Below are 19,040 nucleotides of genomic sequence, written 5' to 3' on the forward strand. Positions count from 1 at the left end.
CCCGAAAACCCTACTTCTGTGTCCACCCCCGGAAAAAACCTCTCCCAACTCTCTTACAACTGCACTTACGAAATCCCAACTGTCCAGCCTTTGGCCCTCCATTCGCCACGACATTTCTGCAGCTACCGATCTGCTCAATCACACCCTCACCACCACCTTTGATGCCCTAGTCCCTATTAAAACAGTTACTCTCTCTCACCCTGGCCATTCCCCCTGGTACGGCCCTCATCTTCGCTCCCTTAAGTCCAAGGGATGCAGACTTGAACGGATATGGTGGCCAACTGGTTTAGCCATTCACCGCCAGATCTGGCCGGACCACATAAAGCATTATCGGGTCCTGCTCTCATCTGCCAAAATTGCTCACTATTCCAGAATCATTCTGGAATGCAAAGATAAACCCCAGCTTCTATTCTCCACTGCTAATCGTCTTCTTAAACCCCTCTCCCCTGTCTCCTCCACCCTCATCTCCGACAACAAGTGTGAGGAGCTCATGGACTTGTTTGTTTCTAAGATTATCAGCCATTCAGCTGCCTCTGGCACTTCACTTCCTTCCCCTAGCCCACTGGGCCAAACTTCCTCGAAGGTTCCCCCCTGCCCTAGCCCTGAACTCAGATCTTTATTCAGTTTCTCTCCGATCTCCCCTCATGACCTCTCTGCGCTCATCTTGTCCATGAGACCCACTTCCTCCTCCCTCAACCCTATTCCCACCAAACTGCTGACCACCCAACTTCCTTTTCTGGCTCCCATGTTAGCTGGCATTGTTAATGGTTCTCTCTCCTCAGGTACTGTTCCCCTCTCCCTCAAATCTGTCATCATCACCCCTCTCAAAAAACCAACCCTTGACCCCTCCGTCCTTGCAAACTACCACCGCATCTCCAACCTCCCTTTCCTCTCAAGTCCTTGAACGTGTTGTTGCCTCGCAAATCCGTGCCCATCTTTCCTGCAACTCCGTGTTTGAATCCCTCCAATCAGGTTTCCGCCCCGCCACAGTACCGAAACTGCTCTCATCAAAGTCACAAATGACATCCTTTGTGACTGTGACAAAGGTAAACTATCCCTTCTCGTCCTTCTTGACTTGTCTGCAGCCTTTGACATGGTTGACCACACCATCCTTCTCCAACGCCTCTTCACCGTCGTCCAGCTGGGTGGGACTGCACTTGCCTGGTTCCATTCTTATCTATCTAATTGTAGCTAGAGAATCACCTGCAATGGCTTCTCTTCCCGCTCCCGCATCGTTACCTCTGGTGTCCCCCAAGGATCTATCCTTTGCCCCCTCCTATTTCTCATCTACATGCTGCCCCTTGACGACATCATCCGAAAGCACAGCGTCAGTTTCTACATGTATGCTGACGACACCCAGCTCTACCTCACTACCTCTTCTCTCGACCCCTCCACGGTCTCTAAATTGTCAGACTGCTTGTCCGGGATGAGCAAAAATTTTCTCTAATTAGATATTGGGAAGACTGAACCGTTGTTTTCGGTCCCCGTCACAAATTCCTTTCCCTAACCACTGACTCCATCCCTCTCCCTAACATTTGTCTGAGGCTGAACCACTGTTCGCAACCTTGGTGTCATATTTGACCCTGAAATGAGCTTCTGGCCACATATCCACGGCATAACTAAGACCGCCTATTTCCACCTCCGCAACATTGCTCATCTCCGCCCTTGCCTCAGCTCATCCGCTGCTGAAACCGTCATCCATGCCTTTGTTACTTCGAGGCTTGACTATTCCAATGCACTCCTGGCTGGTCTCCCACATTCTACCCTAAGTAAACTTAAGGTCATCCAAAGCTCTGCTGCCCATGTCACAACTCGCACCAAGTCCCGTTCACCTACCACCCCTGTGCTCGCTGACCTACATTGGCTCCCGGTTAAGCAACGCCTCGATTTCAAAATTCTCATTCTTGTTTTCAGATCGCTCCATGGCCTCAGCCATCCCTATCTCTGTAATCTCCTCCAGTCCCCACAACCCTCCCCGAGATATCTGCGCTCCTCTAATTCTGCCCTCTTGAGCATCCCTGATTACAATCGCTCAATCATTGGTGGCCGTGCCTTCTGTTGCCTAGGTCCTAAGCGCTGGAATTCCCTGCCTAAACCTTTCTGCCTCTCGCTCCCTCGCTCCCTCTCTCTCTCTCTCTCTTTCCTCCTTTAACATGCTCCTTAAAATCTAAATCTTTGACCAAGCTTTTGGTCACCTGACCTAATTTCTTCTTATGTGGCTCGGTGTCAAATTTTTTGTCTTATAATACTCCTGTGAAGCGCCTTGGAACGCTTTACTATGTTAAAGGCACTATATAAATACAATTTGGAATATGAGGACAAACTAGTGAAAAATATAAAAACGGATTGTAAAAGCTTCTATAGGTATGTGAAAAGGAAAAGACTGGTGAAGGTAAATGTAGGTCCTTTACAGTCAGAGACAGGAGAATTTATAATGGGGAACGAGGAAATGGCAGAGAAGTTAAATAAATACTTTGTTTCTGTCTTCACGGAGGAAGACACAAAAAACCTCCCAGAAATAAGAGAAAACCAAGGGTGTGGTGAGACTGAGGAACTTAAAGAAATTATTATTAGTAAAAAAACAGTACTAGCAAAATTAATGGGACTAAAAGTCGATAAATCCCAAGGACCGGATGACCTACATCCTAGGGTTTTGAAAGAAGTGGCCATTGGGATAGTGGACGCATTGGTTGTCATCTTCCAAAATTCTATAGATTCTGGAATGGTTCCTGCAGATTGGAATGTGGCAAATGTAACCCCGCTATTTAAGAAAGGGGGGAGAGAGAAAACGGGGAACTACAGACCTGTTAGCCTCACATCAGTAGTTGGGAAAATGCTGGAATCTATTATAAAGGGTGCAATAACTGGGCACTTAGAAACTAATAGTAAGATTGGGCAGAGTCAGCATGGGCTTATGAAAGGGAAATCCTGTTTAACAAATGTATTGGAGTTCTTTGAGGATGTAACTAGTGGAGTAGACAAAGGGGAACCGATAGAGGTCGTGTATTTGGATTTTCAGAAGGCCTTCGATAAGGCCCCACACACAAGGTTGGTGAACAAAATTAGGGCATGTGGAATTGGGGGTAATATACTAGCATGGATTGAGAATTGGTTAACAGACAGAAAACAAAGAGTAGGGATAAACGGGTCTTTTTCAGGATGGCAGGCTGTGACTAGTGGGGTACTGCAAGGATCGGTGCTTGGGCCCCAGCTATTCACAATCTATATCAATGATTTGGATGAGGGGACTAAATGTAACATTTCCAAATTTGCTGATGACACAAAGCTAAGTGGCAGTGTCCGTTGCGAAGAGGCTTCAAGGGGATCTCGACAGGCTCAGTGAGTGGGCGAGAACATGGCAGATGGAATATGAAGTGGATAAATGTGAAGTTATCCACTTTGGTAGAATAAACAGAAAGGCAGAGTATTTCCTAAATGGTGAAAGATTGGGGAATGCAGTTGCTCAAAGGGACCTGGGTGTCCTTGTACATGAGTCACTGAAAGTGAATGTGCAGGTGCAGCAAGCCATTAGGAAGGCAAATGGTATGCTGGCCTTCATTACAGGAGGATTTGAGTACAGGAGTAAAGAAGTCTTACTCCAATTATGTAGGGCCTTGGTGAGACCACAACTGGAGTACTGTGTACAATTTTGGTCTCCTTACCTAAGGAAGGATATACTTGCCATAGAGGGAGTGCAACGAAAGTTCACAAGATTGATTCCTGGGATGGCGGGAATTGAGTAAACTAGGCCTATATTCTCTTGAATTCAGAAGAATGAGAGGGGATCTCATTGAAGCATACAAAATTATTACAGGGCTTGATAGGGTGGATGCTGGGAGAATGTTTCCCTTGGCTGGGGAGTCTAGAACCAGTGGCCACAGCCTCAGGATAAAGGGTCGGCCATTCAGGACTGAGATGAGAAGACATTTCTTCAGAGGGTGGTGAATCTTTGGAATTCTCTACCCCAGAGGGCTGTGGAGGCTCAGTCATTGGGTATATTCAAAACAGAAGTCGATAGATTTCTGACTAGTAAAGGCATCAAGGGATATGGCGATAGGGCCGGTGAATGGAGTTGAGGCAGAAGATCAGCCATGATCTCATTGAATGGCGGAGCAGGCTCAAAGGGCCGAATGGCCTACTCCTGCTCCTATTTCTTATGTTCTTGTGTTGTTGAAAGTCTTTAAAGTCCCCAACAGCCACCAAGATGAGATTTGTGAGGCATCTGTCCTCTGTTATTTATTTTCCAATTGTATTCGATTTTAATATAACTTGATGTTCATAAAAGATATACCTGTAGCTCAGCTGATGGCTCAGTTAGTAAAGTCAGTCTGCTCTGGGCAGATGCACTAGATCCTTTTGGCTGTACTCCCATCTTGGCCTGGAGTTTCTGCTAGGTTGAACTGCTATTTCCAAAATTGGCCAAACCAGCACAAAAGATCGAGGAATTTCAAGCACAAATTATGTTCGGCGCAACTCGAGAATCTTTTGCGCTGGTTTAAAAAACATCGCGCTGGAAGCTGGCCCCGCCCACAAAACTGGCCACGGCCCCAGATCGAATTAATCACTGGCGAGTTTCCGCTAATTGCGTCCGTTTGCAGGCTTTCGAAGAGGCTCTTAAAATTAAGCTGTTTTTAGGCACGAGCACGAATAGGCACCTTTTAAAAGCTTAACTTTTTTTAAAAAAATTTCTACGAAACTAACTACTGTACACCAATGTGACTATTAAATAGTTCTGTACATTTGAAGTCATTTTCAGTTATTTAAAATTGGGTTACTTATAGGTGGTGGACTAGATATTTTGATTTAAAAAATGCTTATTTTTTGTAATAAACCATTTTCCGCTATACTAATAAAACTGCACCAGGTTACCACTCAAATATATTGAGGAATATTTTTTAATGCAAAATTTTTTATTTTTTTTAAATTACGTTCTAAAATGTTGCCCGATTGCGTTGGTTCATGGAAGATTTTATGTTCGGCAATATGCAAATGAGTTTGAGCGGAAGCTTGAGCAAAACATTCGCTTCACAAAACTAACGCAATTTGCACTAGGATCGCCGATTACGCCCAAAGTGGAAACTCTTGATGGAGTGGATAGGAAGGACCTATTTCCCCTAGCATTGAGGTCAATAACCAGTGGACATACATTTAAAGTAATTGGTCAGAGGCTTAGCGGGGAGTTGAGGAGAACTTTTTTCACCCAGAGGGTGGTGGGGGTCTGGAACTCACTGCCTGAAAGAATGGTAGAGACAGAAACCCTCATCACATTTAAAAGTACTTGGATATGCCCTTGAGGTGCCGAAAACTACAAGGCTGTGGACCAAGAGCTGGAAAGTGGGATGAGGCTGGATATCTCTCTCTTTCAGCAGGCAGTCCATGCCCATATGCAACAAGACCTGGATGACGTTCAGGCTTGGACTGATAAGTGGCAGGTAACATTCGCGCCACAGAAGTGCCAGGCAATGACTATCTCCAACAAGCGAGAGTCTAACCACCTCCTTGACATTCAGTGGCGTTATCATCGCCAAATCCCCCACCATCAACACCCTGGGGGTCACCATTGACCAGAAACTTAACTGGACCAGCCACATAAATACTGTGGCAACAAGAGCAGGTCAGAGGCTAAGTATTCTGTGGCGAGTGTCCCACCTCCTGACTCCCCAAAGCCTTTCCACCATCTACAAGGCACAAGTAAGGAGTGTGATGGAATACTCTCCACTTGCCTGGATGAATGCAGCTCCAACAACACTCGAAGCTCGACACCATCCAGGACAAAGCAGCCCGCTTGATTGGCACCCCATCCACCACCTTAAACATTCACTCCCTCCACCACCGGTGTACCGTGGCTGCAGTGTGTACCAGCTACAAGATGCACTGCAGCAACTCGCCAAGGCTTCTTTGGCAGCACCTCCCAAACCCGCGACCTCTTCCACCTAGAAGGACAAGGGCAGCAGGCGCATGGGAACGTCACCACCTCCAAGTCACACCCCATCCTGACTTAGAAGTATATCGCCTATCCTTCGTCGTTGCTGGGTCAAAATCCTGGAACTCCCTCCCTAACAGCACTGTGGGAGTGCCTTCACCACACGGACTGCAGCGGTTCAAGAAGGCGGCTCACCACCACCTTCTTGAGGGCAACTAGGGATGGGCAATAAATGCTGGCCTTGCCAGCGACGCCCAGATCCCATAAGTGAATAAAAAAAACAGAAGGATGGATTCGCTATTGGATCTAGTAGTGGGGAATGAACCAGAGCAGATGAGAAGCAATGGTAGGGGAACATATAGGCAATAGTGACCATAATATAATACGCTTTAAGATGATAATTGAGAAGGACATAAGTATGACAAGAAAGGTTAATAGATTGAAGAAAAGCTGATTTTATGGGGCTGAGAATAGAACTTGGGGAGGCTCGGTTGGGGGGGCGGCGGTTGTGGGGAATGGGTAACAATATTGGTAAACAACAATGTAGAACAGCAATGGGAAACATTTAAAATGGTGTTCAACGGAGTGCAGGAAAAATATATTCTGCTAAAAGGAAAGAACAATTTAAACAATAATGAGACTCCATGGATGAATAATAAAGCCATAAGGAAACAATTGAGGGTGAGGAAAGAGGCATACATTGAGTACATAGACATCAGAGGAGCGCATGATAAGAGAGAATACGAAAAGATTAGGAGAGAAGTCAAAAAAACAATTAGGGAGGCAAAGAGGAACTATGAAATTAAATGATCAAGGAACATAAAACAAAATAGTAAAATATATTATAGGCACATCAATTTAAAAAAAACAAAGGTTTGCAAGGGAATAGGGCCATTAAGGGATAGTCAGAATAATACCACAGATAATAGAGAAATGGCAGAAATATTAAATAATTATTTTGCTTCAATATTTACTAGGGAGATAGAGCAGGTGGACATGACATTGGATGATAGGATTAGCAATGAGATAAGGGCATTTTAAAAAAAATTTAAAGAAGGGGATATTTTAAATAAACTAACCAAACTCAAAGAGGATAAAACCCCTGGTCCGGATGGATTGCATCCACGCTTTTTAAAAGAATCTAGAAGAGATAGCAGAGGCATTACTACGCATATTTAATAATTCGTTAGGAAAAGGTGTCGTGCCAGAGGACTGGCGGATAGCTAATGTAATACCGCTTTTTAAGAAGGGGGATAGAACATGTCCAGGGAATTATAGACCAGTCATCTTAACATCGGTGGTAGGAAAAATAATGGAATCCATACTAAAGGAGAAAATAGAAGAACATCTAGGAACCAAAAATATAATAATGAATAGCTAACATAGATTTCAAAAGGGAAAGTCTTGCTTGACCAACCTTGTTGAATTTTTTGAAGAGGTAACAGAGAGAGTAGACAAGGGTAATGCAGTAGATGTAATTTATCTGCATTTTCAAAAGGCCTTCGATAAGGTACCCCATAATAGACTGATGAACAAAGTAAGAGAATGCAGAGTCGGGACAAGTAGCAGAATGGATTGCTAGCTGGCTTCAGGACAGAAAGCAGAGAGTGGGAGTAAAGGGTAGCTATTCACAGTGGCAGAGGGTGGGTAGTGGTGTTCCACAAGGATCAGTGCTGGGACCACGGTTGTTCACAATTTACATTAACGATTTAGACTTTGGAATCCAAAACACAATTTCTAAATTTGCGGGTGACACCAAATTAGGGGGGATAGTCAATATTAAGAAGGACTGCAATGAGTTACAGGAGGACATTAATAAACTTGCAGAATGGGCATATAATTGGCAAATGAAGTTCAACACAGATAAATGTGAGGTATTATATTTTGGTAGGAAGAATAGGGAGGTCACTTATCACTTGGAGGGTGCGAGTCTGGGTGGGGTAGAGGAACAAAGGGATCTAGGAGTACAAATACACAAATCACTAAAAGTTGTGACACAGGTTAGCAAGGCCATAAAAAAAGCAAACCAAGCACTAGGGTTTATTTCTAGGGGGATAGAATTGAAAAGTAGGGAAGTTATGCTAAACCCGTATCGAACCTTGGTGAGACCACACTTGGAGTACTGCGTACTATTCTGGTCGCCATATTATAAAAAGGATATAGAGGCACTGGAGAGGGTGCAGAGAAGATTTACAAGGATGATACCAGAAATGCGAGGGTATACATATCAGGAAAGGATGAACAGGCTGGGTCTCTTTTTTTTCCTCCTGAAAAAAGAAGGCGGAGGGGTGACCTTATAGAGGTCTTTAAAATTATGAAAAATGTTGCTAGAGTGGATAGAGAGTGTTTCCACTTATGGGGAGGAGCAAAACTAGAGGCCATCAATATAAGATAGTCACCAAGAAATCCAATAGGGAATTCAGAAGAAACTTCTTTACCCAGAGAGTGGTGAGAATGTGGAACTCGCTACCACAGGGAGTGGTTGAAGTGAATAGTATAGAGGCATTTAAAGGGAGGCTGGACAAGCACATGAGGGAGAAGGAAATAAAGGGTTATGCTGATGGAGTTAGATGAGGAAAGACAGGAGGAGGCTCGAGTGGAGCATAAATACTGGCATGGGCTGGTTGGGCCGAATGGCCTGTTTCTGTGCCGTATATCCTATGTAATGCTGAAATGGAAAGACTAGAAGATTAGTATTCTGCAAGGTTGAGATCCAGTGAGTCGAAGTGTAGTCTTCATCCAAACTATCTTGTAATCTTCGGGTGAATTTAGATGTTTCTCCCCAAAATCAGATTTGCCTCATTGATTAGATATCTGAAACACTAGTTGGAACTATCAGATCTTCAAACCCGTGAAAGTGTTTAAAGCCAGAATTGGCTGAACTGATTTTTGAATTTCTTGGGAATCTGCACTTGGCCATCTGGGCTTTGCTTTTTTTCCTCTCCAATTTTCCCCCTCTTTTTTCCTAAAGTATTGTATCTTGCTGGGCTACAGTTCCACGGGCAGTGGCAGACGGGCAGCAGTCCTCTGGCACCATACTCAAGTGGCCATTCTTCTGCAAGCCTTGGCTGTAAGGGACCACAGGCTACTTGATTAGTCATCACTTGCCATCCATGTGCACACTGGATAGCAATCTGGAGCAGAGATCCTAAACGCAGTTGAGACCAAATGTAGTAACCTAGCTACTGCCTAATCTGTTAATTCAACACAGACTGGGAATCAAACCTGGGACCTTTAGTGTGTATTGCCTAGGGGACACACTGGGTGATATTTTTATTCACTAAGCCATCAGGGAATATTCTGAGCCACATTTTTAGATCAAGCTTAGGAACAATCCTATTGATATGCCATTTTAATTTATCCTTTGATGTTTGTGAATGTTTTTCAAAAATAATACAGTTGGCATTCACCTATGTTTGAAAATGTTGGCAGAGAGAAATCTGAAGTTATAATCATGTCAAAATTGTTACCACATGCTTTATTTAAAAATTGTGTATCCCTTGTACAATGCTTTCACATTTTAATAGCTATTCTCTCTGACACATAATACAGTAAACACACTGTCATAAGAACATAAGACGTAGGAGCAGGAGTAGGTCATTCGGCCCCTCGAGCCTGCTCCGCCATTCAATAAGATCATGGCTGATCTGATCTTGGCCTCAACTCCACTTCCCTGCCCGCTCCCCATAACCCTTCACTCTCTTACCTGTCACTTCACCTCATCCAAGTTCATTTTTTTAATCATTTACGGAATGTGAGCATCGCTGGCAAGGCCAGCATTTATTGCCCATCCCTAATTGCCCTTGAGAAGGTGGTGGTGAGCCGCCACCTTGAACCGCTGCAGTCTGTGTGGTGAGGTAATCACATAGTGCCGTTGGGTAGGGAGTTCCAGGATTTTGACCCAACGATGATGAAGGAACGGCGATAAATTTCCAAGTCAGGATGGTGCGTGACTTGGAGGTGTTGGTGTTCCCATGCGCCTGCTGTCCTTGTCCTTCTAGGTGGTAGAGGTTGCGGGCTTGGGAGGTGCTGTCGAAGAAACCTTGGTGAGTTGCTGCAGTGCATCTTGTAGATGGTACACACTGCAGCCACAGTGAGTGGCGCTGGTGGTGGAGGGAGTGAATGTTTAAGGTGGTGGACGGGGTGCCAATTAAGCGGGCTGCTTTGTCCTGGATGGTGTCGAGCTTCGAGTGGTGTTGGAGCCAATTCGATTCACTCCATGTGATATCAATAAACAGCTGAGCGCACTGGATACAGCGAAGGCTATAGGCCCCGACAACATCCCGGCTGTAGAGCTGAAGATTTGTGCTCCAGAACGAGCTGCGCCTCTCACCAAGCTTCCAGTAAAGCTACAACACTGGTATCTGCCTGACAAAGTGGAAAATTGTCCAGTATGTCCTGTCTACTAAGAATCCAATCTGGCCAATTACCGCCCCATCAGTCTACTCTCAACCATCAGCAAAGTGATGGAAAGTGTCGTCCACAGTGCTGCGATTACTCGCCAGATAAGGATTTAGTATATGTATACACCGGGCAGCACGGTGGCATAGTGGTTAGCACTGTTGCCTCACAGCGCGAGGGACCCGGGTTTGAATCCGGCCTCGGGTGACTGTGTGGAGTTTGCACATTCTCCCCGTGTTTGCATGGGTTTCCTCCGGGTGCTCCGGTTTCCTCCCACAGTCCAAAGATGTGCGGGTTAGGTTGATTGGCTATGATAAATTGACCCTTAGTGTTAGGGGGATTAAATACGTGGGGTTACGGGGATAGGGTGGGATATGTGTTGGTGTAGGGGTTACGGGGATCGGGTGGGATATGTGTTGGTGTAGGGGTTACGGGGATCGGGTGGGATATGTGTCGGTGCAGGCTCGATGGGCCGAAATGGCCTCTATCTGCACTGTGGAGTTTATGTGAATTCTGTTCTGTGAATATACAATCCTCTTGACAAATTACTACGATTAAAGGTTGTAAACTATCATAGTTACAGGTGCACTTACAATGCTGGTGGTGGGAGAACTGTATGCACTATTCTCTATGACATGGTTGACAAAGTAACAGCAGCAAGTACGTTGTGTAAACCTTGGAGTTGGATATCATCAATGTTACTTTAACCCCTCGGGGAACGGTAGCACAGTGGTAATGTTACTGGACTAGTAATCCAGAGGCCTGGACTAATAATCTGGTGACTAAGAGTTCAAATCCCAAAATTCAGTTAATTAAATAAATCTGGAATAAAAAGCTAGTTTCAGTAATGGTGACCATATAACTACCGGATTGTCATAAAAACCCATCTGGTTCACTAATGTCCTTTAGGGAAGGAAATCCTTACCCGGTCTGGCCTATATGTGACTCCAGACCCACAGCAATGTGGTTGACTCTGAAATGGCCTAGCAAGCCACTCGAGGGCAATTAGGGATGGGCAATAAATGCTAGCCTTGCCAGCGCTGCCCACATCCCATGAATGAATTTTTAAAAAAGTTTGGACTACCATGTTATCAATTTATTGCACAGCTCATCGACTGATTGGTGTTAATATTTGCTTTTATTAAATTTTTATTTTATATTAGCGGTAAAGTCTGGTTGGTTACAGCCACCTCCTGCCATCCCACCGCGACCTCCAACAGCCAAGGTAAGATGCAATCTGCAGGGCAACCACAAGAGTGTTGTGTATTAAGTTATTCATATGCTGATGGTGTGCACTGTGCAAAAAAGAAATCCGTGATAATTAAATTGACGGGGTGGGGGGGGGGGGGAGGTGTGCGGGGGCGGTGGGGGAGGAAAAATTAGAATTGCAAAGTGAGTTATTGCTATAACTGATCTAAATGAAAAGGGATGTATTTGTTCAGTAGTCCCGGAGGAAGAGCACTGCAGGCTATGTGATGTTTCCACAGTGTGTCTAAAGCAGCTGTCACAGCTTAGCCAAGGGAAAAAAAAACCTGATTAAAAGAACTGAGAATGCGCCCCGGTGCAATTTCATATTTTACATTTTATTGTTAAACGAACATCCACTGTCAGTTGGGGAGAAAGAAGCATCTAACGGAAGAATAGTACCCAATGCATGTTCTATAAAGGCTCAGAGTAAAACTGAGAGTACACTGCTCAGATTTTGTTTTTAAATTGCTGTCCTGTGGAATAGTGATGCAGTGACCTATTGGAGCATCACCGTGCACTGCTGACCCCTGACCTCAGCTGCCCTGCTGCTGGAGGGAGGCACTGAATGGAGCCCTGCCAAATCCTCACGTTGGGGAGGGATCATGAGGATGGATGTCCCGAGACTATTCTTGCACGCCTCTTTTTTGACATCATGCTCAGAGTAGATTGACCGTGGTCCTCTTGGCTGTATGTAGTCAAAGCGACCGAGGGGCTTGGAGGGGGAGAGGGATCATTCATGTTCTCCTACACACACTATTGCTTTCTGAAAGCTTTGCAATACAAGCCTATTCATTCCATGATTGCTGCCTGGCATAATGAAATGTTATACACGGGTTTGTGCCAATATAAGCAATTGTCAGTAAATGGGTTGAGAACTAGGCATACAGAGTCAAATGGATTATTGCAATGAATCATGACTCCTTTTTCCCTCTTAACTACCATCTTCTTAGGCTTTTCCATATCAGTAGCAGGCCTCTGTCGTGGAACTGGCTGCTCCAAGGGGCTGGATTTTACCAGCCCTGAGGAGGCGGGACTGCTGGGAAAATGGGAAAAATTGGGTGCGGGTCCCAACCCGCCTCCAAACCATCTTTCCGGGAGGCGGGTCTCCGACTCACGCAGGGACCCATCTCCTCGAGGCGGGAAGGGGATTCGAGCCAATTAACTTCCTGTTAACAGGTAGTTAACAGGCAGTGTTGAGGCTTTTCCCCATTTTACACCTGCAATTGCAGGCTTCCTGACGGCTGCAAACCTTGCCAAGGTCAACGATACGAGTAGTGGGTCTGCAGGGGTGAGAGGGGTCGAAATATCAGCTGTAGAGGTGAGTGATGGGTGCAAATGTGGACAGGTAAGTATGAGAGGTGAGTGTAAAGTGTTGGAAAAAGTTTCCTTACCTTTGTTTCTTTCTGCAGGCTTCAACCTTTGAGGATCCGGCGGTGCCTCATCTCAACGGCAGAGATGACAGAATGGCTGCTGCATTCTCAGATGCAGCGGCCATCTGCTTTCTGCTGAGGAGAGAGGTCTTGGTGAGCCTTCTGTGCAAGGGCTCACCTTCGAACAGAGATTGTCAGTGTTTGACAGCTTCTCAAATCTGTCAAATGCTGACAATTCATCTGTCAAAAAAATTTCGACAGATGAAGCATAATACGCTGACGTCATCTGTCACCGGCTTTCCCTTAATTGGCCGGTAAGCCCACAGGTCGGGCTTGAGGCCAATCAAGGGAAAATAGCGTGGGTTCCTTAGACGTCGCTGGGGGCGGGACTGAAACCCGGAAACCTCCAGCACGTCTCCAGAGGTAAGATCGCGGCCAAGGTGTCTGACAGGATTGTACTTGACTGTGACACCCCACCACAGTCAAATAGCCTGCTGGCATTCACTGTTGAGTCCTTAAGTATAAGTGGGACTTGGATGAGTCAGCAATCCGTGCCCATATTACTGACCCCAGCAAGGATTCGATGCCTTCAGGGGAGGAAAAGTGGGGAAATTTTACAAGAATAAAAACCATAACCCTGGAAGACTGTCGTCGATTGCAATTAGAAAACTTTTCTCTCTTATCTTTTGCAGATTGCTCCCTTTCCTACCAAAGCAGAGGCCAGTAATGTACCTGCCAAACAGCGAGAGAAAGCTCAACAGCCAAACTTTGCAGATTTCAGCAAGTTTAGCGAGCAGGTAAAAACAGTCACGTGAATCACATTTGCTATATTCGGATTAATTCTGGAGATGTTTATCCGTCATTATACTATGTGGAGGGGAAGGGTGATTTATGGGGAAGAGGGGGGCCTGGGATAAGGCAATACTAGCCTGCCCCTGGCAGAAAGTAGGCTAAGCAAAAACATAAGTGTTCGCCTTGGCTCAGTGGTAGCACACTCGCCTCTGAATCAGAAGGTCATTGGTTTAAGCCAGAGACTTGAGCACATCATTTAGACTGGTACTACTGAGGGTGTGATGCACTGTCGAAGGTGCTGTCTTTTGGATGAAACATTAAATCAAGGCCCCGTCTTAGCTGGACGTAAACGATCCCATGGCACGATTCAAAGAAGAGCAGGGGTTTCTCCCGGTGCCCTAGCCAGCAGTGATCCCTCAACCAACATCACCAAATCAGGTTGTCTGCTCATTTATCTCATTGTGGCTTATGAGACCCTGTTCTGCGTAAATTTGATGCCGTGCTTGCCGACATTGCAACAGTGACTACTCTTCAAAAGTACTTCTTGTCTGTGAAGCACTTTGGAACACACTGAGGATGCAAAAGGTGCTATAGGAATGAAAATTCATTCATCCTTTCCTTTCCAGGTTTGAGAGAAGGAGCTCAAATAGCCCGAGTAACAGTTTAGAGTGAGTCCAGGACCACTGTAATTCAATCTCAATTTTTAGTGCCCTCAAATTGATTTAATTTACTCATTTTTACAGATGAATTTTAATCATCTAGAGTTAACCGTTCGAGTAGTATCTAAAAGGGGTTTTAGAAATTACGTACATTTTCTCACTAGCACAGGATTTGTTTGAAAATATTCTCATTCAAACTGAATTTGTAACTGTGCAGCAGATCGGTGGTTCCATTACAGCGCTGGCGTGAGAAATCTGCAGGCGTCTTGGTCACTTTTTTACCTCCTGTAAGCTCTCCCCTTCTTTCCCTTCCCCATTGCATTTCCCCATGGCATGGTCTTTGACGTAAGAAAACTACTAGGCACTTGGTCTAAGCGTTAAACAAGGCTTTAATCAACTGTTTTTCAACATGGAGATCTAGTTGTGTCCTTCACTAGTTCCTGTTAAAGAATGTCCTGAGCAAGCTGGGCCCATGCCCGAGTATTTATACTCTCCCTGGACAGCGCCACCAGCAGGCCACCCAGTATTATTTCATAAGTCATTTCCACATGAATGACAAGATTCATGTCAGTCTTCATCGAGAGGTTCCGACCAGTGCCACTCTTAAACCAGCCAGTTGGAGGTGCATGAGAGTGGCTTGGGGCGACTATCTCTCCGACCCCATCCAGACACGTCTGATCACTGCTTGGCACCACCACGCAGTGGCACGTTGAGATTCGGATTCAGTATTTTGGGAGGATGCGCCTATGTACCAGCCTGTGGCACAGTACACCGAGGCTACAATGCACTGTGAATACGACTTGCAAAAACAGTCTTATTGGGAGGTTACTTAAAATTCTATATCACCTTATGAAAATCAGTGGGTTATTTTTAACATGGAAGTTGTGCTGATGTTACACGCACCCCTGTGCTCGCTGAACTACATTGGATCCCGTTCCGGCAACACCTCAGTTTTAAAATTCTCATCCTTGTTTTCAAATCCCTCCATGGACTCACCCCTCCCTGTCTCTAACGTCCTCCAGTCCCCCAGAGATCTCTGCGCTCCTCCAATTCTGGCCTCTTGCACATCCCCAACTTTAATCGCTCCACCACTGCCAGCCGTTCCTTCAGCTGCCTGGGCCCCAAGCTCTGGAATTCCCTCCCTAAACCTCTCCGTTTCTCCACCTCTCTCTCCTCCTTTAAGACGCTCCTTAAAACCTACCCCTTTGACCAAGCTTTTGGTTACTTGTCCTAGTATGGGGCTCTGTGCCGGCTGCAAATACACTTCACGTTTCTGCTTAGAGGGAAATTGCTCGTGCTTCTGAAAGAGGTACATCACTGCAACACGAGAAAATGGAATTGTTTGAATAGACAATATTTCATTGCAGAATGACAAAAACATTTTTGGCATGTTTGCTAATGCATTGTTTAGAGTATGTTTAGAGAAGGCTCGTGGCTGATTAAACAAGCAATTTACTGAAACTCTCATGATTAGATGGGACCACTGTTTATGGAATATTGAAATGAAGATGGAGCAGCAATAGAAGGATCACTGTTCCAGTTCTGTGCTTTCTATTCATGAAGGTGACTTGTCACCTTAATTGGGATGTCACAGTGCTGTTCTATCTTGTACATTCACCCTCCACATATAGATGAGCAGTCTGTCGCCCGACTGGGGGAAATCGCAGCACGCTGTCCCTTTTAAGGCACTGTTCAATGTAACAATTTATTTGTTGCATGTGTTTAAGAAATACAAGCAGAATCTCGAAGCCATGCCAGGTATAGCCCCTCAGAGAGGGCAGTGGCCAGCACCTCAATGCACCCAAGTGCCCAGGAGCTGGCTATTATTTGGGCTGGAGGGTCACTTAACAAGTTTTGGTGAGCTGTTGAGGGCCGCACACCATTGTTCTCCCCCAAAGGTGCGCAGTAGTGCACCAATCGCGAGGTCCCATGCAGGGCTCTCACCAGCTCCTGCTGCTGGAAGAGATACTACGCATACACAGCCGTGTAGCAAATTTAAAGGGACCGTGCACGTAAAAAAAATTAGAGGGAACATTGCATAAACATAAACATTGCATAAACACACACACAAATTCAGATAGTAGTCAGATACTATTTTAAATACATAAAATATAGTGTAAAATAGTAAAATGTTCCACTACTATATGAATGAAACGATTGATCGATCGATGATATGTTCTGCTGAATGTCTACGTGGCTGTTTGGCAGAGTGGCTCGAGTCTGCGGGGCTCCGACGCGAGAGCTGTTCTCTTTTTCTTTTAGTGTACTAAGTATGGGAGCCAGAGGCTGCGCAAGGTCTGAACTACAATCGTGTTATCTGGAGTCCTTGTGCTCCGGGATTCACTCCCGTGTTTAAGACGGCGATAAGAACCCCCCCCCCCCCCCAATGCCATCGTAATCTGGGTACCAGGAAAGGAAAGACGCAGCGCTCTTCAGTAAAAGAGTCATGGAGATGAGCAGCCATGACTCGACTCTAAAATGGATAGGGCAGGTTTGCGTACGCGGTGCATTCTGGGCAAGAATGTCCACCATTGGGGCCCAGAATTACAGAATGGTTCCTTTTTAAGATCAAGTGGGGGGGGGGGGAAATCGCTTTTGTGAATTGCTAAGTTGAATTCAGTAATACTGTGTGTTCACTGGCTGCAGTTCGGGTCCGTCTCTGACCCACGAGAAGTGAAAGTGAAGTGAAAGACTAATATGCAGCTTTGAGCTCTGGCTCGCGTTCTATTTCTGTCCCGTCCAGCGGGCTGAATAGAATGACTTGGTGGACAAGATACAGCCTGCGGGCCGTATACCGCCCACCACTGGCCTAAGGGAAGGCATTGTTCATTTTGCTGCAGTTAAGGTTCCTACATATTTGGGTTCAAAAAGCCAGGCAGGGGAATTTGTGAAAGCACCAGAGGTAACTTTGTTCTGGCTCCTGGCTAAAGCATCGCAGCAATGACTCACTGCCTCCCCAACCTGGTAAGAGGCTTGAATCTCTCACTTCGTAGCTGTGTGGGACCTTTTTAAATTCACAGGTAAGTGAGACTGTCAAAGGGCTATGTTTTTCATTTTGACAGGATCCTTTTGCATTTCAAAGCTGTCATTTTCTCTTGAGATCAGAGGTGATGGTGCAGCCAAGAACTTAAGGTGGAGCTACAAAGGTAAGTGGGGCAGCTGGTATTCAGAGATATGAGGAAGCTTAGTCTTTTTAAAAAATTGGAAGATTTCAGTTTTTCATTGTCGCATTGAAGGCCGTGGGGGAGATGCAGATGTAATGATTCAGCCATTGAGCTGAGAGGATTAGAAGTTTTGAGCACTAACGGTGTGCAATCTGACAGAAATTGGTGAGCGTGGCGTGGAATAATCAGCAAACAAGTGGCTCGAGTTGGAAGATGAGTGAAGGAGGAGCTAATGGTGAATATTGCCTCAACTAATTCATCGTGTAAAAGGTTTTATGAATGCAGAGTTCACTTACATATTCACCATATAATAAGTCAACCTGAAATCACAATCCCATTTCACGGTAGACTTATTAATATCCAAAATCTGATAGGGAAGTCTCTTCTGAATATTCCAGTCATTGATGTCTGCAATAGAACGGAATAAAATCGATTGTGTCAGGAATAATATACTACAATGCGTACTCCTCAATTTCATGCCTAAAGTGTATTTATTTCCATGCACAGTGGGAATGCAGCTTTGAAAGGCAGCACTGAGGATAACTTTGAACTGGTGGTGGATTTAAAATTCAATTTTCTTGATAAAGCATTTACTTATGTTTAGAATAACACATGGCAAGCGTGTGTTATAAGGTAGTTAACACATTGAGGGGCTGTGATGAGTCATACAAGGAAGAATGATTTATTGCCAACCCCAGGATGTGTCACGGACTTGAAAGGCAATCCTGAGTGTGTTATTTATTCAGACCTTTTTCTGTTTATCTTTGTCATAGTTCGACAGGGAGGGTGAGGTTACTGGTCAGGGTGCTTTGACAGATAGCAATTTCAGGATATAGAATATATTATAAAAACAACATGTAGCAATCCTGCTCTACCCCCAGGACATCGGTCACCGTCCGTTGATGAATAGAATTGTCTTTATATTATAGAAGATTGTGATGTAGTTGAGAGATTTCAGAAACTCGCCCACAGTGCCACCCACTGGCCAAGAGCGGCAGATACATCATTAGCAGCAACTGTTTACACACAGGATTTCCATTTCAAATGTTTAGGCAGCTTTCATGTTAATAGGGTTTCTTATTCCTGATATCTTTCTCTGGCTCAGTGTTTTAACTCCCTTTAGGTGAGCCCACACTCCATATGAAAACAGTGTCTTTACCTTCCCAGTATGTAGGTCATTTGTTGTGCGCCTAGGGAACCAACAGAAACCCTCACTGCTGTATTTTGGCTTACTGGTTATATGGCGCCATTGTGTGATCTTCCTCAATTTCAGAAGCTGGTAAAATAAACAGCACGCAGCCCCCGAAGGTTGGCCCTATGTGTCAGTTTGTTACTGACTTTCCATGGAGTCTCTGAGGCACATCTGCATCTCTCTGATGGCTTCAGACAAACTTCTCAATTGGAACAAATTAGGCGGAGATATACTTCCAAATCTAACTGGGATGTAGGAAACTTCAAAATGCATCTTTTCAACTCAAATAGA

General features: G+C 45.1%; 1 protein-coding gene across 3 annotated transcripts in view; it reads left to right on the top strand.

Moving 5' to 3' along the window:
- reps2 (RALBP1 associated Eps domain containing 2) overlaps positions 1 to 19,040 on the top strand; it is a 324,931-nt gene that overhangs the window by 258,269 nt on the left and 47,622 nt on the right. For all 3 annotated transcript variants that reach the window (XM_086006315.1, XM_086006317.1, XM_086006316.1), the window contains exons 14-15: positions 11,488 to 11,549; positions 13,635 to 13,739. In XM_086006315.1, coding sequence (XP_085862441.1) covers positions 11,488 to 11,549; positions 13,635 to 13,739 — 167 coding nt within the window. The remainder of the gene's footprint in view (positions 1 to 11,487; positions 11,550 to 13,634; positions 13,740 to 19,040) is intronic.

Source organism: Somniosus microcephalus, chromosome 14, assembly GCF_052327205.1.
Source record: "Somniosus microcephalus isolate GS21.2 chromosome 14, FLI_Smic_1.0, whole genome shotgun sequence".
NCBI lineage: Eukaryota > Metazoa > Chordata > Chondrichthyes > Squaliformes > Somniosidae > Somniosus > Somniosus microcephalus.